We start from the raw sequence: 13,950 nt of genomic DNA, 5'->3' as shown, positions 1-13,950 counted from the left end.
TCTCTAGCTGCTGCTGGTGCTGCCACCAGCCAGCCAACCGTGTCTCCAGCTGACTGCAAACTGCCTAACAACACTGCATCCTCCTTCTCCTTCTTCTTCCTCCTTCACTCAGCCCAGATATCAAAGCCAGTAAGTAGATACAGTTTCCAACCCTCCAGGCAGCCTGCAATCTCTCTAATTCTTAATGTCTCTCGTCCAGTCTCCCCCACGAACTTGTCTCTTTTCTAAATGCACAAATAACACGGTTCTACTCCCTTCGGGTCCCCCTCCCCCCCACGACCCTCCCTTTACAAGTTACCAAATAGCTCTCCTAGTCAAGGCAAAGGAGCCCTTAGTTTGGAGAACTCCCTCCAAAGCTAACGTGCCTTTCCTCTCTCATGGCTAAATGGGCTGCTGCTGCTGCCGGTGGTGATGCTGCCGCTGCTGCTGCATTCGGCTGGGATGGTCTCCCTTCTCATCAGCCCAGGGCTGCACCGCCCCCTGCGACCTCCCCAAAGTGGGGGCTGGTGCAGCTTTCTGCGCTAAGGCTATCTAATGGCTGGTGCTGAGGATGCTGGGCGGGTGTAGTGGTGGAGAAGGAGTACGGACTGCATTTGTGCTCGTCAGTGTGCCAGGCTGACGTGCGCATGTATGTGTGTGCTCACACGCCTTCGATGTGTGTAGTAATACTGCAGTGGGCTTCTCCCTCTCACTATCCTCTCAGCACATGGACTAGACCATCCAGGCTGCAGAACCTCGCACCTGACGGGATCACATTTTGGATCAGCCTGGCTCATTTTACTGGGGTCTTCCTCTCCAACAATTCCCCTGCAGATCTTACTTTTGATTCCGTCCAGGGTGCAGCTGCCTTCCACATAAATACAACTAAAAAGAATAAGTCCTTTTGGAGTCCCTTTTTAGCGTATACATTTTTTCTTGGTGGGCTTTCCCTGAGGTTGCTGAGCCAAATCAGTGCAGCCTCTCCTATCATTTGAAATTAATTTCGTTGAACTGCAGCACCGAGACAGAGAAGTTGGGGACCTTATTTCATTTTCTCTCCCTTTCGGGCAACGGAGCAATGAAATTTCCAATCGAGACTCCAAGAAAACAGGTGAACTGGGATCCTCAAGGTTGGTGCTGCTTACTTTTCACTCCCCCATCCACAACTCCTCTCTCTTTCCTAGTGATTGGTGACAGCATGTGGATTTGGAGTAATTTTTTCTCCATGTGCCCTGCGCCGTGAGTGGAAGGAATCTTGTTCTTGTCAGTGTGTGTTCTTAGGCTTGGAAATGCTCTTGGGAATTGCCAAGCAGGTGGGGGAAGGAAGCAGGAGTGTATTCATTCTGAAAATCGACACCGTAATTATACGCATTTTAAGTTCTAGGGTTTAAAACATATATTTTATAGATGAATTAGTCAGAGATGTAGAGGGCTAGTTGAATGAAATGCAACAAAGTATATAATGATGGCTGCTAATATATATTATTTTTAACATTTCTGTGTGTGATCTCGTGTGGCTCCTTTGTTTCTGGTGATCTTTGTCTCTCTGGCAAATGGGTGGTATACTTACTTGGAGTCAGATCTGGTTGTCTGCCTAGGGTGTCCTCAGTGGGCAAGGTATCCTGGCAGCAAGCAGGGATAAAAAAATCTGCTGTAACACTTCCCTCAGGGATGGCTCACTGCTCAGGACACGTTAAATAATGGAACCCAAAGGGACCTTTCCAAGTCTTGACTCAATCTTATTAATGTTTGAGCAGTGATTATCGTTCTGCTAGTTTCATTGCCTCTCCTACTCCACTCAGGAAAGAGGCGATAGGGTGGGGCGTGGAAATGTGTACTCAGCAAGTGCTACTACTAAGATTGCAAAATGCTTCTTCAGCCCAAGAAGGAAAGGGTAAAAACGCAGTTGTGTTTGATAAGTATAGGGAAACTGTCCCTGAAATTAACATACAGATGTTTAATCTCTTCGTAAGTGATTAGTGTGGGAGCTGAATAAGTTAAAGCCATATGTCCAGTTTTGCATCAAGAATGCTTTTTAGTGGTTCTTCAAGGAAGTCTGAGAGATGACACAATCTGGACAATTAGCCTGTATTCCAGGTCTAATTTTGGGTTTGGTTTGTGCAGCAGAGTTGGCTTTTTGTTGATGTTTGTTTTTCCCACCATGTAAAAGTGTATTTCCACTTTCCTCCAGAAGGGAGGTAAAGAAGAAAAAAAGCATTCATCTCTTCAACAAGTATCTCATGAACTGGTTGACTTTTGGGGATTGTTTTCTTTACACCAACTCCTCTGGAAGCTTAATAAATGGAAACCTAGCAATTGATCTTCAAATTGACCCTAGAAATTGGAATATGTCTTTTAAAATACATTTATGGATTATCAGTGTCCTATATGTTCCCATGATACTAATAAACACAGTTGAATTCTTATAGTATCTCACACATGGTAGGTACTGAATTAATATTTAGTGACTAGTCATTCAGTGGAGTAGGTAGATATTCCATTTTATATATGTTCAGAAACAAACTTTAAGTGGGACGCTTACATGCATCCAGCAATATGTGTATTATATAAATAAATATTAATACATTATAGTATGTAATATGTAGCATCATATAGCATATAATCATAACATTAAATCATTAAAAGCAATATAAATATTAATATAGAATTTGATATGTTATGTTCATATGCTATATATTAGTGCTTACATGACTGTTATGTAGAATATATTTTCATATATAAATATAGAGACAAATATATATTTGCAATATGTGTATATGTACATGTGTATATATGGTCACACAAATATGTAATACATGCACATACACATGCATATACATATATACACATACATGTACACACATATATACATATGCATACATACATCTAACTATCTATATCTATCTATCTTACCATAAGTGAGTCTGGTGGGGAAATAAATGCTAGGCCACAGGTAGGCAACTTTTCTGCAGTGGCATGCCCCAGACATGTAACTACAGTTGGGTGAATAGCCATTTTCCCTTACGGTGCTGAAGTGTAGGAGGTTCAAAACTTTAATGTGGTTTTAAATTTTGTTTACACTTTGATAGCACCTTAATTTCTTCAGCAACAGAGAAACTAATTAGCAAGAATCAATAATTGAACAGGAAGGCAAAAGATTGTATCATTACATCTCTTCCTTCCTCTCCCTTCCCCTCCCTGCTTCCTCCATATACATGGGCTGTGGCTGAATGCCAGAAAAATTCTTCTCTGGTCCAGCTCTGTCTTGCTTCTTCCCAGGAAGTGGTTTGCATAGCAGTAGACTTCCAGTGTCCAGCAGTCTCCCTCTTCTGACTGATCCGAGGGAGCATTTAGTGGTACTTTCTTAAGGTGCTCTTTTGTATTCTTTCTGTAGAGGCCAACATTGCAAGTAACTGTTTTGTCATACTCAACTTTTCTTCATTCGTTGTGGTTGTTCAATTGTTTCTCACTCTTTGTGACTCCACTTGGGATTTTCTTGGCAAAGATATAGGAATGGTTTGCTATTTCCTTCTTTAGCTCATTTTACTGGTGAGGAAACTGAGGGAAACAGGGTTAAGTGACTTGCAGAGGGTCACACAGCTAGAAAGTGTTTGAGGTCAGATTTGAATTTAGGAAGATGAGTCTTCCTAACTCCATTTCTACCTAACCGCCCTTCATTCATTTACTCACTTGTAAATAAAGTGGAGGTGAGTGGAGTGTGATGGTTTTCCATTTCAAGGAGTTGGCAGTAGAGGACAAGCTGAGTCTTCTTTGCTCATAAATAAGAGACATGGCTTAACTAACTTGGAGGCCAAGGCCTATCAGGGACACTGCGGAGATAAATTCCAGGGAAACTCAGTTTTCTAGCATTCAGAATTCTCAAAGGACTGAAGTGGAAACAGATGGTCATAAGGAGGGGAAAACTGGTAGTTCAAGGATACAGGTTTTCATGAAGATTTTTTTTTCTTTACCATTGTTTAGTTAAATTAAACTAAAAAATGGTTGCAATCAGCCAATTAATGGTCCAAGTACTGTGCTGGAGATACAACGGTAAAAATGAAAACATTCCTGGGAACTTGTATTATTTTGAGGGAGACTATGTATCTAAATAAATGTATACAAAATAAAGAAATAGGAAGGTTTTTTTTTTGTGTAGGGAACTCCTAGGTGAGGAAATTCCTCTTATTGATTCAGGTTGTCAACTTTTGCACAACTTGTATGCATGAAGAGATTCCTGGAACATTGAGAAGTTAAAGAAGGTTTGCCCTGGGTCACATAGCCAGAATATGTCCATGGTAGGACAGGAATCCTAATTTTCCTGGTTTCAAGGATATACTTTATACAGGCATACATAGTTTCATTACACTTTGTTTTATTGCTCTTCACAGATATTTAGGGGTTTTTTGTTTGTTTAATTACAAATTGAAAGGTTTTGACAACCCTGTGTTAAGCAAGTCTATTATTGCAATTTTTCAAACAGCATGTGTTTATCTCATGTCTCTTGGGTCACATTTTTGTAATTCTCTTAATATATAACTTACCCATTTTATTAGATTAAAAAAAAAGCTTCTAGTTTTATTTTCAGTTTTGTTCCAGTTCTTTTAGTTGCATTTAAAATTCATTTATTTATTTGTTCCTTTGTTGATTATAAGATATAAATTTCCTCCTAAGGTTGTCTTGGCTACATTCCAAATATTTTGGTATATTTTCTCACTGTTGTAATTTTCTTTATTTATATTATTTGTTGTTTATATACTTTGTTTTGACCTGCTAATTCTTTATATTATTTAGCTTCCTGCCTTCAAATTTTTTTATTGATCAAAATTATATTTCATTGTGTCAGTAAAGGATGTGTTTAATACTTGTGCTTTTCTACCTTTTTATGAGATTTTTTTATGTCCTGGAACATGGTCTGCTTTTGCATAAGTATTGTTACACACATTAGAGAAACACACACATGCATACACACATATATATCCCTTTATATTCCTGTTCAGTAATCAACAAAGATCTATCATATTCTAAAATTCTATTCAAGTCTTTAGCTTCTTTCTTTTTTAACTTTTTGTTAGATTTCTGTAGGTCATAACAGAGGCACATTGAGGACCTCAAATATTATAGCTTTGTTGTTTATTTCTTCCTGTAATTCAATTTACTTTTTCAAGTATTTAGATGTCATGGTAATGGGTGCATATATTTGTATTATTTCATTGTCTATGGTCTCTTTCAATATCATATAGTTTTCTTATATATCTCTTCAGTTATTCTATTTTTACTACTTCCTTATCTGAAATCATGATTGGTTTTTTGAAATCACCTTTATACTTTAGGTAAGTGCAATAAATTCTCCTCTAGTCCCTCATTTTAACTGAGTGAATCTTTATTTCAAGTGTACATCTTATAAACAACATATCAGTTTTCTGCTTCATAATCCATTGTGCTGCTCTCCTCTCTTTTGTGGGTGACTTCATTCCATTTATATTCACCTTTATGATAGCTAGTTGTATAATTCCCTCTGTCACAATCTTTTCTATTTTTCCCTTTCCCTCTATATTCCCCCTTTATAAAAAAGAGAAGGGAATGAAAAAAGAGAAGGAAACTGATCAACACTAGAAATCTATAGTTACAGTAATCTTTTCCCTCCCCCCTTTTCACCAACCTTAGGCCCTGATCTCTGGCTCCTTTGCTTTTCCTTATTCTGATCAACTCTCTGGTTTGTTTTGTTTGTGATTATTCCCTTGCTAAGTCTATTCCCTTTTTTATGTGCTTTCCTACAGTTCTCCTTTCCTTATGTCAGCATGTTCCTCTCTTGAGTTTAATAACTTTCTATACCAAAATGTGTGTATGTGTAACCTTCCCTTTACTTTACTTTACTTTTCTCTCTACCACTTCCTCTATGTCTTCATATTCTTTTTATGCATGCCTTATATTTGAGAGTACACATTTTTAATCTGCTTTCCTCCTTTCTTACCTAGTGTACTGCCTTTCCCTTCTTTTTCTTTTCTCTTTTTTAAAACATTTAATTAATTTGTTTTCAGTTTCCAATAATCACTTCCATAAGTTTTAAATTTTCTCCCCCTCCCCCTCCCTTTCCCCTCTGTCCCTGAGATGGTGTGCACTCTTATATGGGTTTAACACATGCATTGTTATTAAAAATATTTTCACATTAGCCATGTTGCATAGAAGAATTAAAACGAGTGGGAGAAACCAATTTATCTTTTCTCTTAAAACAGGCGTAATAGAATGAAACCATACCCAGGTCTTGTGTTTGCCTTACTTGGCTTCCTCTATGACCCTTGACAAATTCTGAGGGAATTTGTATTCTGTTCCCTCATCTTATAATATATGTTCTTTATCATCATTTTAGGACCTTTCAGTTGCTCAATTGTATTTCTCATTCTAGGTTTCCTTTGATTCCTATGTTTGTATTTCAAAGTTTTTATTCCACTCTTGTCTTTTTATCAGTAATTCTCTAATTTTATAATATGTGTGTTTCTGCCTTGTAGAGTCATTTTTAGTTTTATTGTTAAATCATTCTTAGCTGCAAACTTTTATCTTTTGCTTTTTGGAATATTATATTCCAAGATTTTTTTTTCCTTTACAATAGTTGTTCTTCTTCTGAAAACTTCTGAAAAATTCAGGTTGTCCTAAAATCAAATAGACTGCCTTGAGAGGTGATCCTCATTGGAGGACTTCAAGCAGAGGCTAGATATAATTTGCTGAATATGATATAGTATGGGTTGCTTTAGAGGGTCACTAAAATCCCTTGCAATTTTCAAATTCTGTGATTCCATAAAATCTTTTGTGATGATAATTGTGGTTCCTTGATACTTCAACTCTTTTTGGCTGTTTGCAGTTTTTCTTTGTCTTTGATTTGGAAACTCTGAGTATTTGATATTACATTCAGTTTAAGATTTATTTTAGGAGGTGATTGACAGATTCTTTCTATTTTGGACTTTTCTATCTGGTTCTAATGGATCTGGGCAGTTTCTGTGATGATTTTTTGAAATATGGTATATAGGATTTTTTTGCTTGGTCATGGCTTTTAGAGAGTTTGCTGATCCTTAATCTATCTCTCCTTGAACTATTTTCTAAGTCAATTGCTTTTGAGAGTACATACTTTCCTTTTTCTTTTTACTTTTTTTAATCTTTGACTTTGTTCTAATATTTCATTTTGCCTCATGGAGTCATTGATTTGTCTGGTTCATTCTGTTTTTTCAGGGAGTCCACTACTTGGGCACATTTTTCTATTATCTGTTATAAGCTTCTTATGCTCCCTTCAGTTTTTATTTTCTGAACTCTCTTTTCTCTTTTCACTTATTGTTTTTTGCTTCATTTCTCTGGATCATTCTTTTACTCATTAAACCATTTCTTCCCATTTTTTTCTTGTAGTTGTTGTACTCTTTTTCTGGGTTTATCTTTTAAACTTTTCTTTGCCCATAACATTTTTTAAAATTTTGTTTCTTGTTTTCTTCTGTGTATTCATACTTCCAACCTCAGCTTTTAGATTTAGATCATGTGCTCTTGCCAGTCCTCTCAGGCATTTTTGGAAGGTTTGATCTTCCCCCAACCCCTTGTACTGCTCCACTATGTATTCTGAATGCCATTCTTATTGACAGTTTATATAAAGCATCTTGTGTTAGGCCCTACCCTGTGCTTAAGTGCCTATCTTCTGTATCAATTTCCTGATTGTCCAGTGTGGGTTCTGGCCTTGGCCAGTTTCTGTCTTCTCTTAACGTGATTCTGTGCCAAGATTTGATTCTGTCCTTTGCTGTGTAAACTTGATAAGGCCTACTATGATGTTGAAAATAACATTGGTTTTTGACCTCCTACAAATCCCTCATTCCTCACCCTGTTCTTGTGCCTAGGTATTGAGTTGGCCCTTCTCCTGTCATGGCTCCCAGTGCTTCACAGAGTGCATGTCCAGGCCCTGTCTTTCTCCCTAATGACCTGAACTGAGTTTTTTCCTGTCACAAATTAATAGTGTTCCTTAAGCTGTTTTGAGGTAAATATTTTTCTAGAATCTGTCATCATTCAATATGATTATTTCCTCATTTAATACTGCTCTAAGTATGGCTATTAACATAACAATTTATGGTTTGCAAAGTATTTTATATTACCTTGTTTGATCCTACATCAACTTTGTAGAGTAGGTAGCACAGAAACTACTATCTCCATTTTGTTGATAAGGAAATTTAATTTGGTAAACATTTATTAAACACCTACTATGTGGCAGACACTATGTTAAGCACTGGGATGTGCTGGCTCAGTAATTTGTTTAAGATTACAGTTAATAAGTAGCAGAGATAGGATTTGAATCCAGGTCTTCTGATTCCAAATGTAAAGCAATTTCCTCCTTTTCTTAATTAAGTTTTATTAATACTTTTTGTTTTTTTAGGTTAAATATCACTTTTTAATATCACTTCCTTCACACAGTTAAGAAACAGTTAATCAAAATAAACCATCCCAGAAGAAACATCTGACTTTATACACAACAGTTCACACTTGCAGAAAATAGCTGTTCTATGGAGAGGAGGAATGGATATTTTATTATGGGTCGTTTGGAGCCAAGATTAGTCATTGCAATTAATCTGAATTTTGATGCCATATTGTGTTGTTTTCATTTATATTATTTTAATCAATCATCATATTATTCTTTTAGTTTTGACTGTTTTACATTTTAGCATTTGATGCATGTTCCTCTGAATTTTTCACATTCTGCCTATCTTATAGGGTGCTTTTCCCCCCCAGAAAACAGTATTCTGGAGGTTTTCCAAAGGATTGTAAATTTCCAAAGATATCAGGCTTGGCCTTTGCTTTCATTGATTATTCATGCTGAATACATAGCCAACTTAAAAAGTTCATAGCTACAGTGTCATGCTATGGAGAGAGCTCTAGGTAGAGAGTCATGAGGTTTTGATTCTTAAATCTATGGCCTAAATTACTGAGCCTCCGAAACTCTTTATTTATAAACCAGGGACAGTAATATCTGCACTACTTTCTTTCTAGGTGTGTGAGGAAAGAACTTTGTAAAACTTAAAGCACCATAGAAATGTGAGTTATTGTTGTTATCTTATAGTTTTAGATATGTTCTTTACTAGAGGATGACTTAAGCTCTCTAGTTCTTTACTAGCAGATGACTTAAGCTCTCTATAAAATGATGGAATTGGGCCAGGTGATCTTCTAACTCTAAAATTGTACTTTATAATCTATATTATATGCTTATACATTATATAAGATGTTTCTATTGTATAAATATCATATATAATTATTCTCTACAATTGCTCATTATTTGAAAAGCTCTTTATGAAAGAGGGGTTCACTAGGTTCTGTTGACCTCTGAGGGTAAACTAAGAACAAGGAAGAGAAGTTTCAGAAGGATAGATTTTGTTTCAATTTAAGGAAAAACTTCATAACAGTCAGAGTAGTCCAAAAGTCAATAGGTGTTCTGGGAGCTTGACCATCATTGGCAGTCTTTCCTTGAGAAGATGAATGTCCACTTGTCAAGGATGTTGAAGAGGGAATTTCTGTTCAGATTGGACTAGATGATCTCTGGGGTTTACTCCCAAACTTCCAACTTCAGTGACTCTAAAGAATGATACAAAATTAGACATGGCTAAAAATGTGCAACTTTCCTGTTTAAAATGAGATGACCCAGGACTGGGAGATGGTGGATGTGATGGTACCAGCAACATCAGCAGTGTTCTATTTTGATCTGGGAAGACAGGATTTGCCTCTGTCATATTCTAGAGGCACTTCTTCATAATGGAAGAACATTTATTTAGTGTTGTGCTAAGTGCTAGGAATAGTAAATAAGAAATTAGAAAGAAAAAAAGAAAATAAGAAAACGGAAAATAGAAAAAAATAGAAAAGGAGATCATCTCTTCTCAGATTTCATACCATTATTAGGGGGAGATAACATATGGGATAAATCAACCCTAGGGCAGCTGGAAAAAGTAGAGGTCCTTATAGCACTAAGGTAGGACTTGATGGTGAGGTCTAGGAGTACTTAGGGTGCACTACTCAGAAGGGGAGATCACCTTCACATGGGATCTGCATAGGCCAGGTTAGGATAGTGCTGTTGAGAGATGGGATATGATCTTGTGGGTTCTACCCTCTTACTCCCTGTTGTGGTTTTCAGGGCAGTTTGGGTTGGGGTAAAGAAAAGGTCATTTATTCACTAAATGCTGTCACATCAACTATAATACAGTGTCAGAAAATAAACATTTTGAAACTTCAAGAATCTGCCCACCAATGCACTTAGTCAACAAGTATTTTTCCAGTGTTTACCATGTGCCAGGCACTGTGATAGGCACTGAGGATGCAAAAAAAAAAAAAGGGAAAGGTGGTCCCTACTTTCACAGAGCTCACAGTCTGATGGGAGAGATAACATGAAAATACCCATGTGCAAACAAGGTACATGCAGAGTAATTTAGAGACAGTCAATAGAGGATGTGTGTTCGTCCTTCATTGCTGAAGAAGACCATGCCATCACTGAAATAATGACATGACTTGCACTTGACTTTGTTTTGAGTGAGTGAGGGCTGTGCAGGTCACTAGCCTCACTTCTCCAGAACCATCTGAATCCAGTGACCAGATATTAATCAGGATGACTGGAGATGACCCAGGATAAGGCAATAGGGGTTAAGTGACTTGCCCAAGGTCACACAGCTAGTGAGTGTCAAGTGTCTGAGGTGAGACTTGAACTCAGGTCCTCTTGACTCATGCACTTGTTCTCTATCCACTGCATCACCTAGCTGCCCCAATCAATAGAACATAGGCACTACAAGAAGGAGCATCAGAAAAAACTTCTTCTAGAAGGTAGAATTTTAGTTGGAACTTGCAGGAAGCCAGGAAGGGAAGATGAAGAGGGAGAGCGTTCTAGGCATGGGAGAGTCAATGAAATGAAATGCCAGTAGTCTAGAAATGGAGTCTTGTTCAAGGAATGGCAAGGAGGCCAGTGTCACTGGACCTTAGAGTATATGATAGGGTCAAGATGTGGAGATAAGGGGTAAGATGTAAAAAGACTGGAAAGGGAGGGGGCAGCTTATGAAGGGCTTTGGATATTAAATAGAAGATTTCATATTTGTTCTAGAGGTGAGGGGGAGGTATTGGCACTTATTTCTTTATACTTTATTAGCCAATTTTGCTTAGTGGGGAAAAAATTATCACCTGGTGGCCAACTTTGTGATGATGATAAGCTTAGTCTAGCTTCTTTTACTTGGTCTTCTTTGTGGGCTCTTCATTAATGACAAGTCAGCTAACTGTAGGAGTCTTCCAAGGATCTGTTCTCTTGATCTTACCAGCTCTGGTCTCTTTGCTAATGATTCCTGGATCAATGTGTCCAGCCTTAGTCTGCCTGTGAATCTCCTTCTGTGCCCCTTCCAGGTTAAGTTCATCACTTCTGACCTCATCACCATGCTGCTAACTCAAGTCTTCATCTCTCTTCTGATTTGCAGGGCTAGAGGGTAGAGTGTACCAAACTCCTTCCAATGCCTTTCTTTATAAAGGGCAGATCATTCCACTTTGTATCTTGTCCTCTGCCTGGTTTCAACACCAGGGAACAATATACTCCCTGGTGTTCCCTCCTCTCACCCCTCAAATCATCAACTTTTGGAGGGCAGGGGCTGCCTTTCTCTTTATTAATTATATCGCCAGCACTTAGTACAGTGCCTGGCACGTAGTAGGACTAAATAAATGCTTATTGGATTGAAAGAGATTGTATAGAAAGGGAAAAGATACATTCAGAAATGAAGACAAGAGACCAGTAAAAACTAAAGAAAATTTTTAAAACGGAAATAATGATTTTGAACAAAAAACAAATGAGAGCATATTCAGTTACTGTGCTAGGTTCTGGGGATGCAAACCAGAAATAAGACTGTTCCACTCTCCTGAAAAGGCTCAATTAGATATGAAAAATCACTTATTCCTTCAATGCCCCAGGCAGCTTCCTAAGATTATCAGTTATAGAGGAAGAGAAAACCACAGGTCTAGAATGAACGCAGCAAAATCTATCATTGTATTCCCTGGGGGTGTCTAGTAGTAAAGAAGAATTTGTACGATAGACATCAGGGTAGAGGAGGTTAGTCTTTTTTTGGTTACCTAAGAACACATATATGGTGCTGTGCAAGACAGAGGGCTCTCTCTCTCTCTCTCTCTCTCTCTCTCTGTATATGTGTGTGTGTGTTGGGAAGACATAGAATGATAGAATTTTCAAAATGGAAGGTATCTTAGAGATAATCTAGGGCAATATCTTAATTTTACAGATGAAGAGATCAAAGTCCAAAGGATGGAAGCTGCTTGCCTACTATAAGGTCTCTAAGGATAGAGAGCATAGTATTTTTAATAGAATTCTGGATTAGGCATATAGGAAACTCAGGTTTGAAATCTCCCTCTCACCATCCCTCATGCTTAACAACCTTGTGACCCTGCGGTCACAAACCTCTCAGGGACTCAGTTTCTTCATCTGTAAGATGAGACGGAGAGACTCTGAACTTCCTTCCAACTCTAAAGCTATGATCTTGTCTTTTCTTCACCTTTGTATCATGCCTACCTAGCCTAGCACAGAACTTCACACATAAATGTTTGTTGAATTGTTGTCATGCCTAAGATCACACAATGAGTTGGTAGCAGAGCTAGACCTAGAATCTAGATCTCTTGGCTCCTCATGTTCTTTCAACTATGGGATACTGTCTCCCATGAAGCAAAATAGGTGTTAGTGTCTGTTTTGTCCATCAGGTCCTAATGGCCTCCTGCCTGGGCCATTGTGATGGTATCTTAACTCCTTTTATTTTTTCTTACAAGAGATGCCTTGCTACATACAAGGGAAAATATATTCAGAAATGAAGGCAATATAAAAACAAAATATACCAATTAAATATTTTAAAGAAATAAAGAATGATCTTAAATAAAAACAAACGCATAAATTTAGGCATTGTGCTGGGTTCTAAGACTACAAAACAAATAATATAGTACCTATCCTATGTACTATTATGAAATTAATCTTAGACCATAGATAACAGGATCTTAACGCAGAGCACTGGCCACATCACACCCCTGCCCAAAACAAAAATAAACAAAAAACAAACAATCCAGTAATTATTTCTCATTGCTATGTACAACATGTAGAAATATTAGTAAATACAAAGTAATTTTGAAGAAGGGGGAGAGAGAGAGAGAGAGAGAGAGAGAGAGAGAGAGAGAGAGAGAGAGAGAGAGAGAGAGAGAGAGCAGTAATTAATTTGAAAGATCAGGAAAAGGATCATGTAGAAGATGGTATGAGATGGGAAATAGGGATTCTGGGAGGCAGAGGAAAATTGGGAGAGCATTCCAGGCATAGGGGAGAGACTATCCAGAGGCTATTTTATTCTGAGTCTCCTACCTTCAATAGACAGTAGTGGTGAAAACATCATCTATGCCCTTGAGTTCGTTAGTTCTTTGTCTAAGACTGTGATTAGCAATGCATTATGAGTTTCTTCTGGTGGTATCATTTTCCCCTACATGATCATTGGAAGTGATTCATGCAGGGAATAACCAGAAGTAGAAAGAGATCTTCAGATTTTTTTTTATCACATCCTAGATTCTGTTGTATACATCAGGTTGACAAATAACTGCCGTGGATGTTATCAGCAGGGAATCACCAACTATTATCATTAATTTCTTCTTCTGACCATTATTAGGCAACTTCTCACCTTCTGGCATCTGTGGATATGTGTCACTATTTCTTAGAGCACATTTCTATTAAGATGATTTAGTTTGGAGGTAGAATGAGAATGTGTATGAGAAGTGCGTCATTCCCATTTTTTAGCTCCAAATGTTTACTTGTCCTTCTTCCTTTCCTTTTTTAGGTCACATTCTTTTACCCTCCACTTTCTTAACACCCTTCTACCTGTTTTTTTAATTTTTAATTTTTAAAATTTATTTTCTACTAAATACAAAATAAGAAAAGAAAAACACTGCTATGTACACAGC

At 37.6% G+C, this 13,950-nt stretch overlaps 1 protein-coding gene across 1 annotated transcript in view; it reads left to right on the top strand.

Moving 5' to 3' along the window:
• Positions 1 to 977: 977 nt before the first annotated feature.
• KCNK10 (potassium two pore domain channel subfamily K member 10) overlaps positions 978 to 13,950 on the top strand; it is a 194,007-nt gene continuing 181,034 nt past the window's right edge. The window contains exon 1 of the mRNA XM_072622666.1: positions 978 to 1,109. Coding sequence (XP_072478767.1) covers positions 1,058 to 1,109 — 52 coding nt within the window. The 5' untranslated portion in view covers positions 978 to 1,057. The remainder of the gene's footprint in view (positions 1,110 to 13,950) is intronic.

This window comes from Notamacropus eugenii, chromosome 7 (genome assembly GCF_028372415.1).
Source record: "Notamacropus eugenii isolate mMacEug1 chromosome 7, mMacEug1.pri_v2, whole genome shotgun sequence".
Taxonomy (NCBI): domain Eukaryota; kingdom Metazoa; phylum Chordata; class Mammalia; order Diprotodontia; family Macropodidae; genus Notamacropus; species Notamacropus eugenii.
Note: the sequence above shows the minus strand (reverse complement) of the source record. Positions and strands in the feature narration are given on the sequence as shown.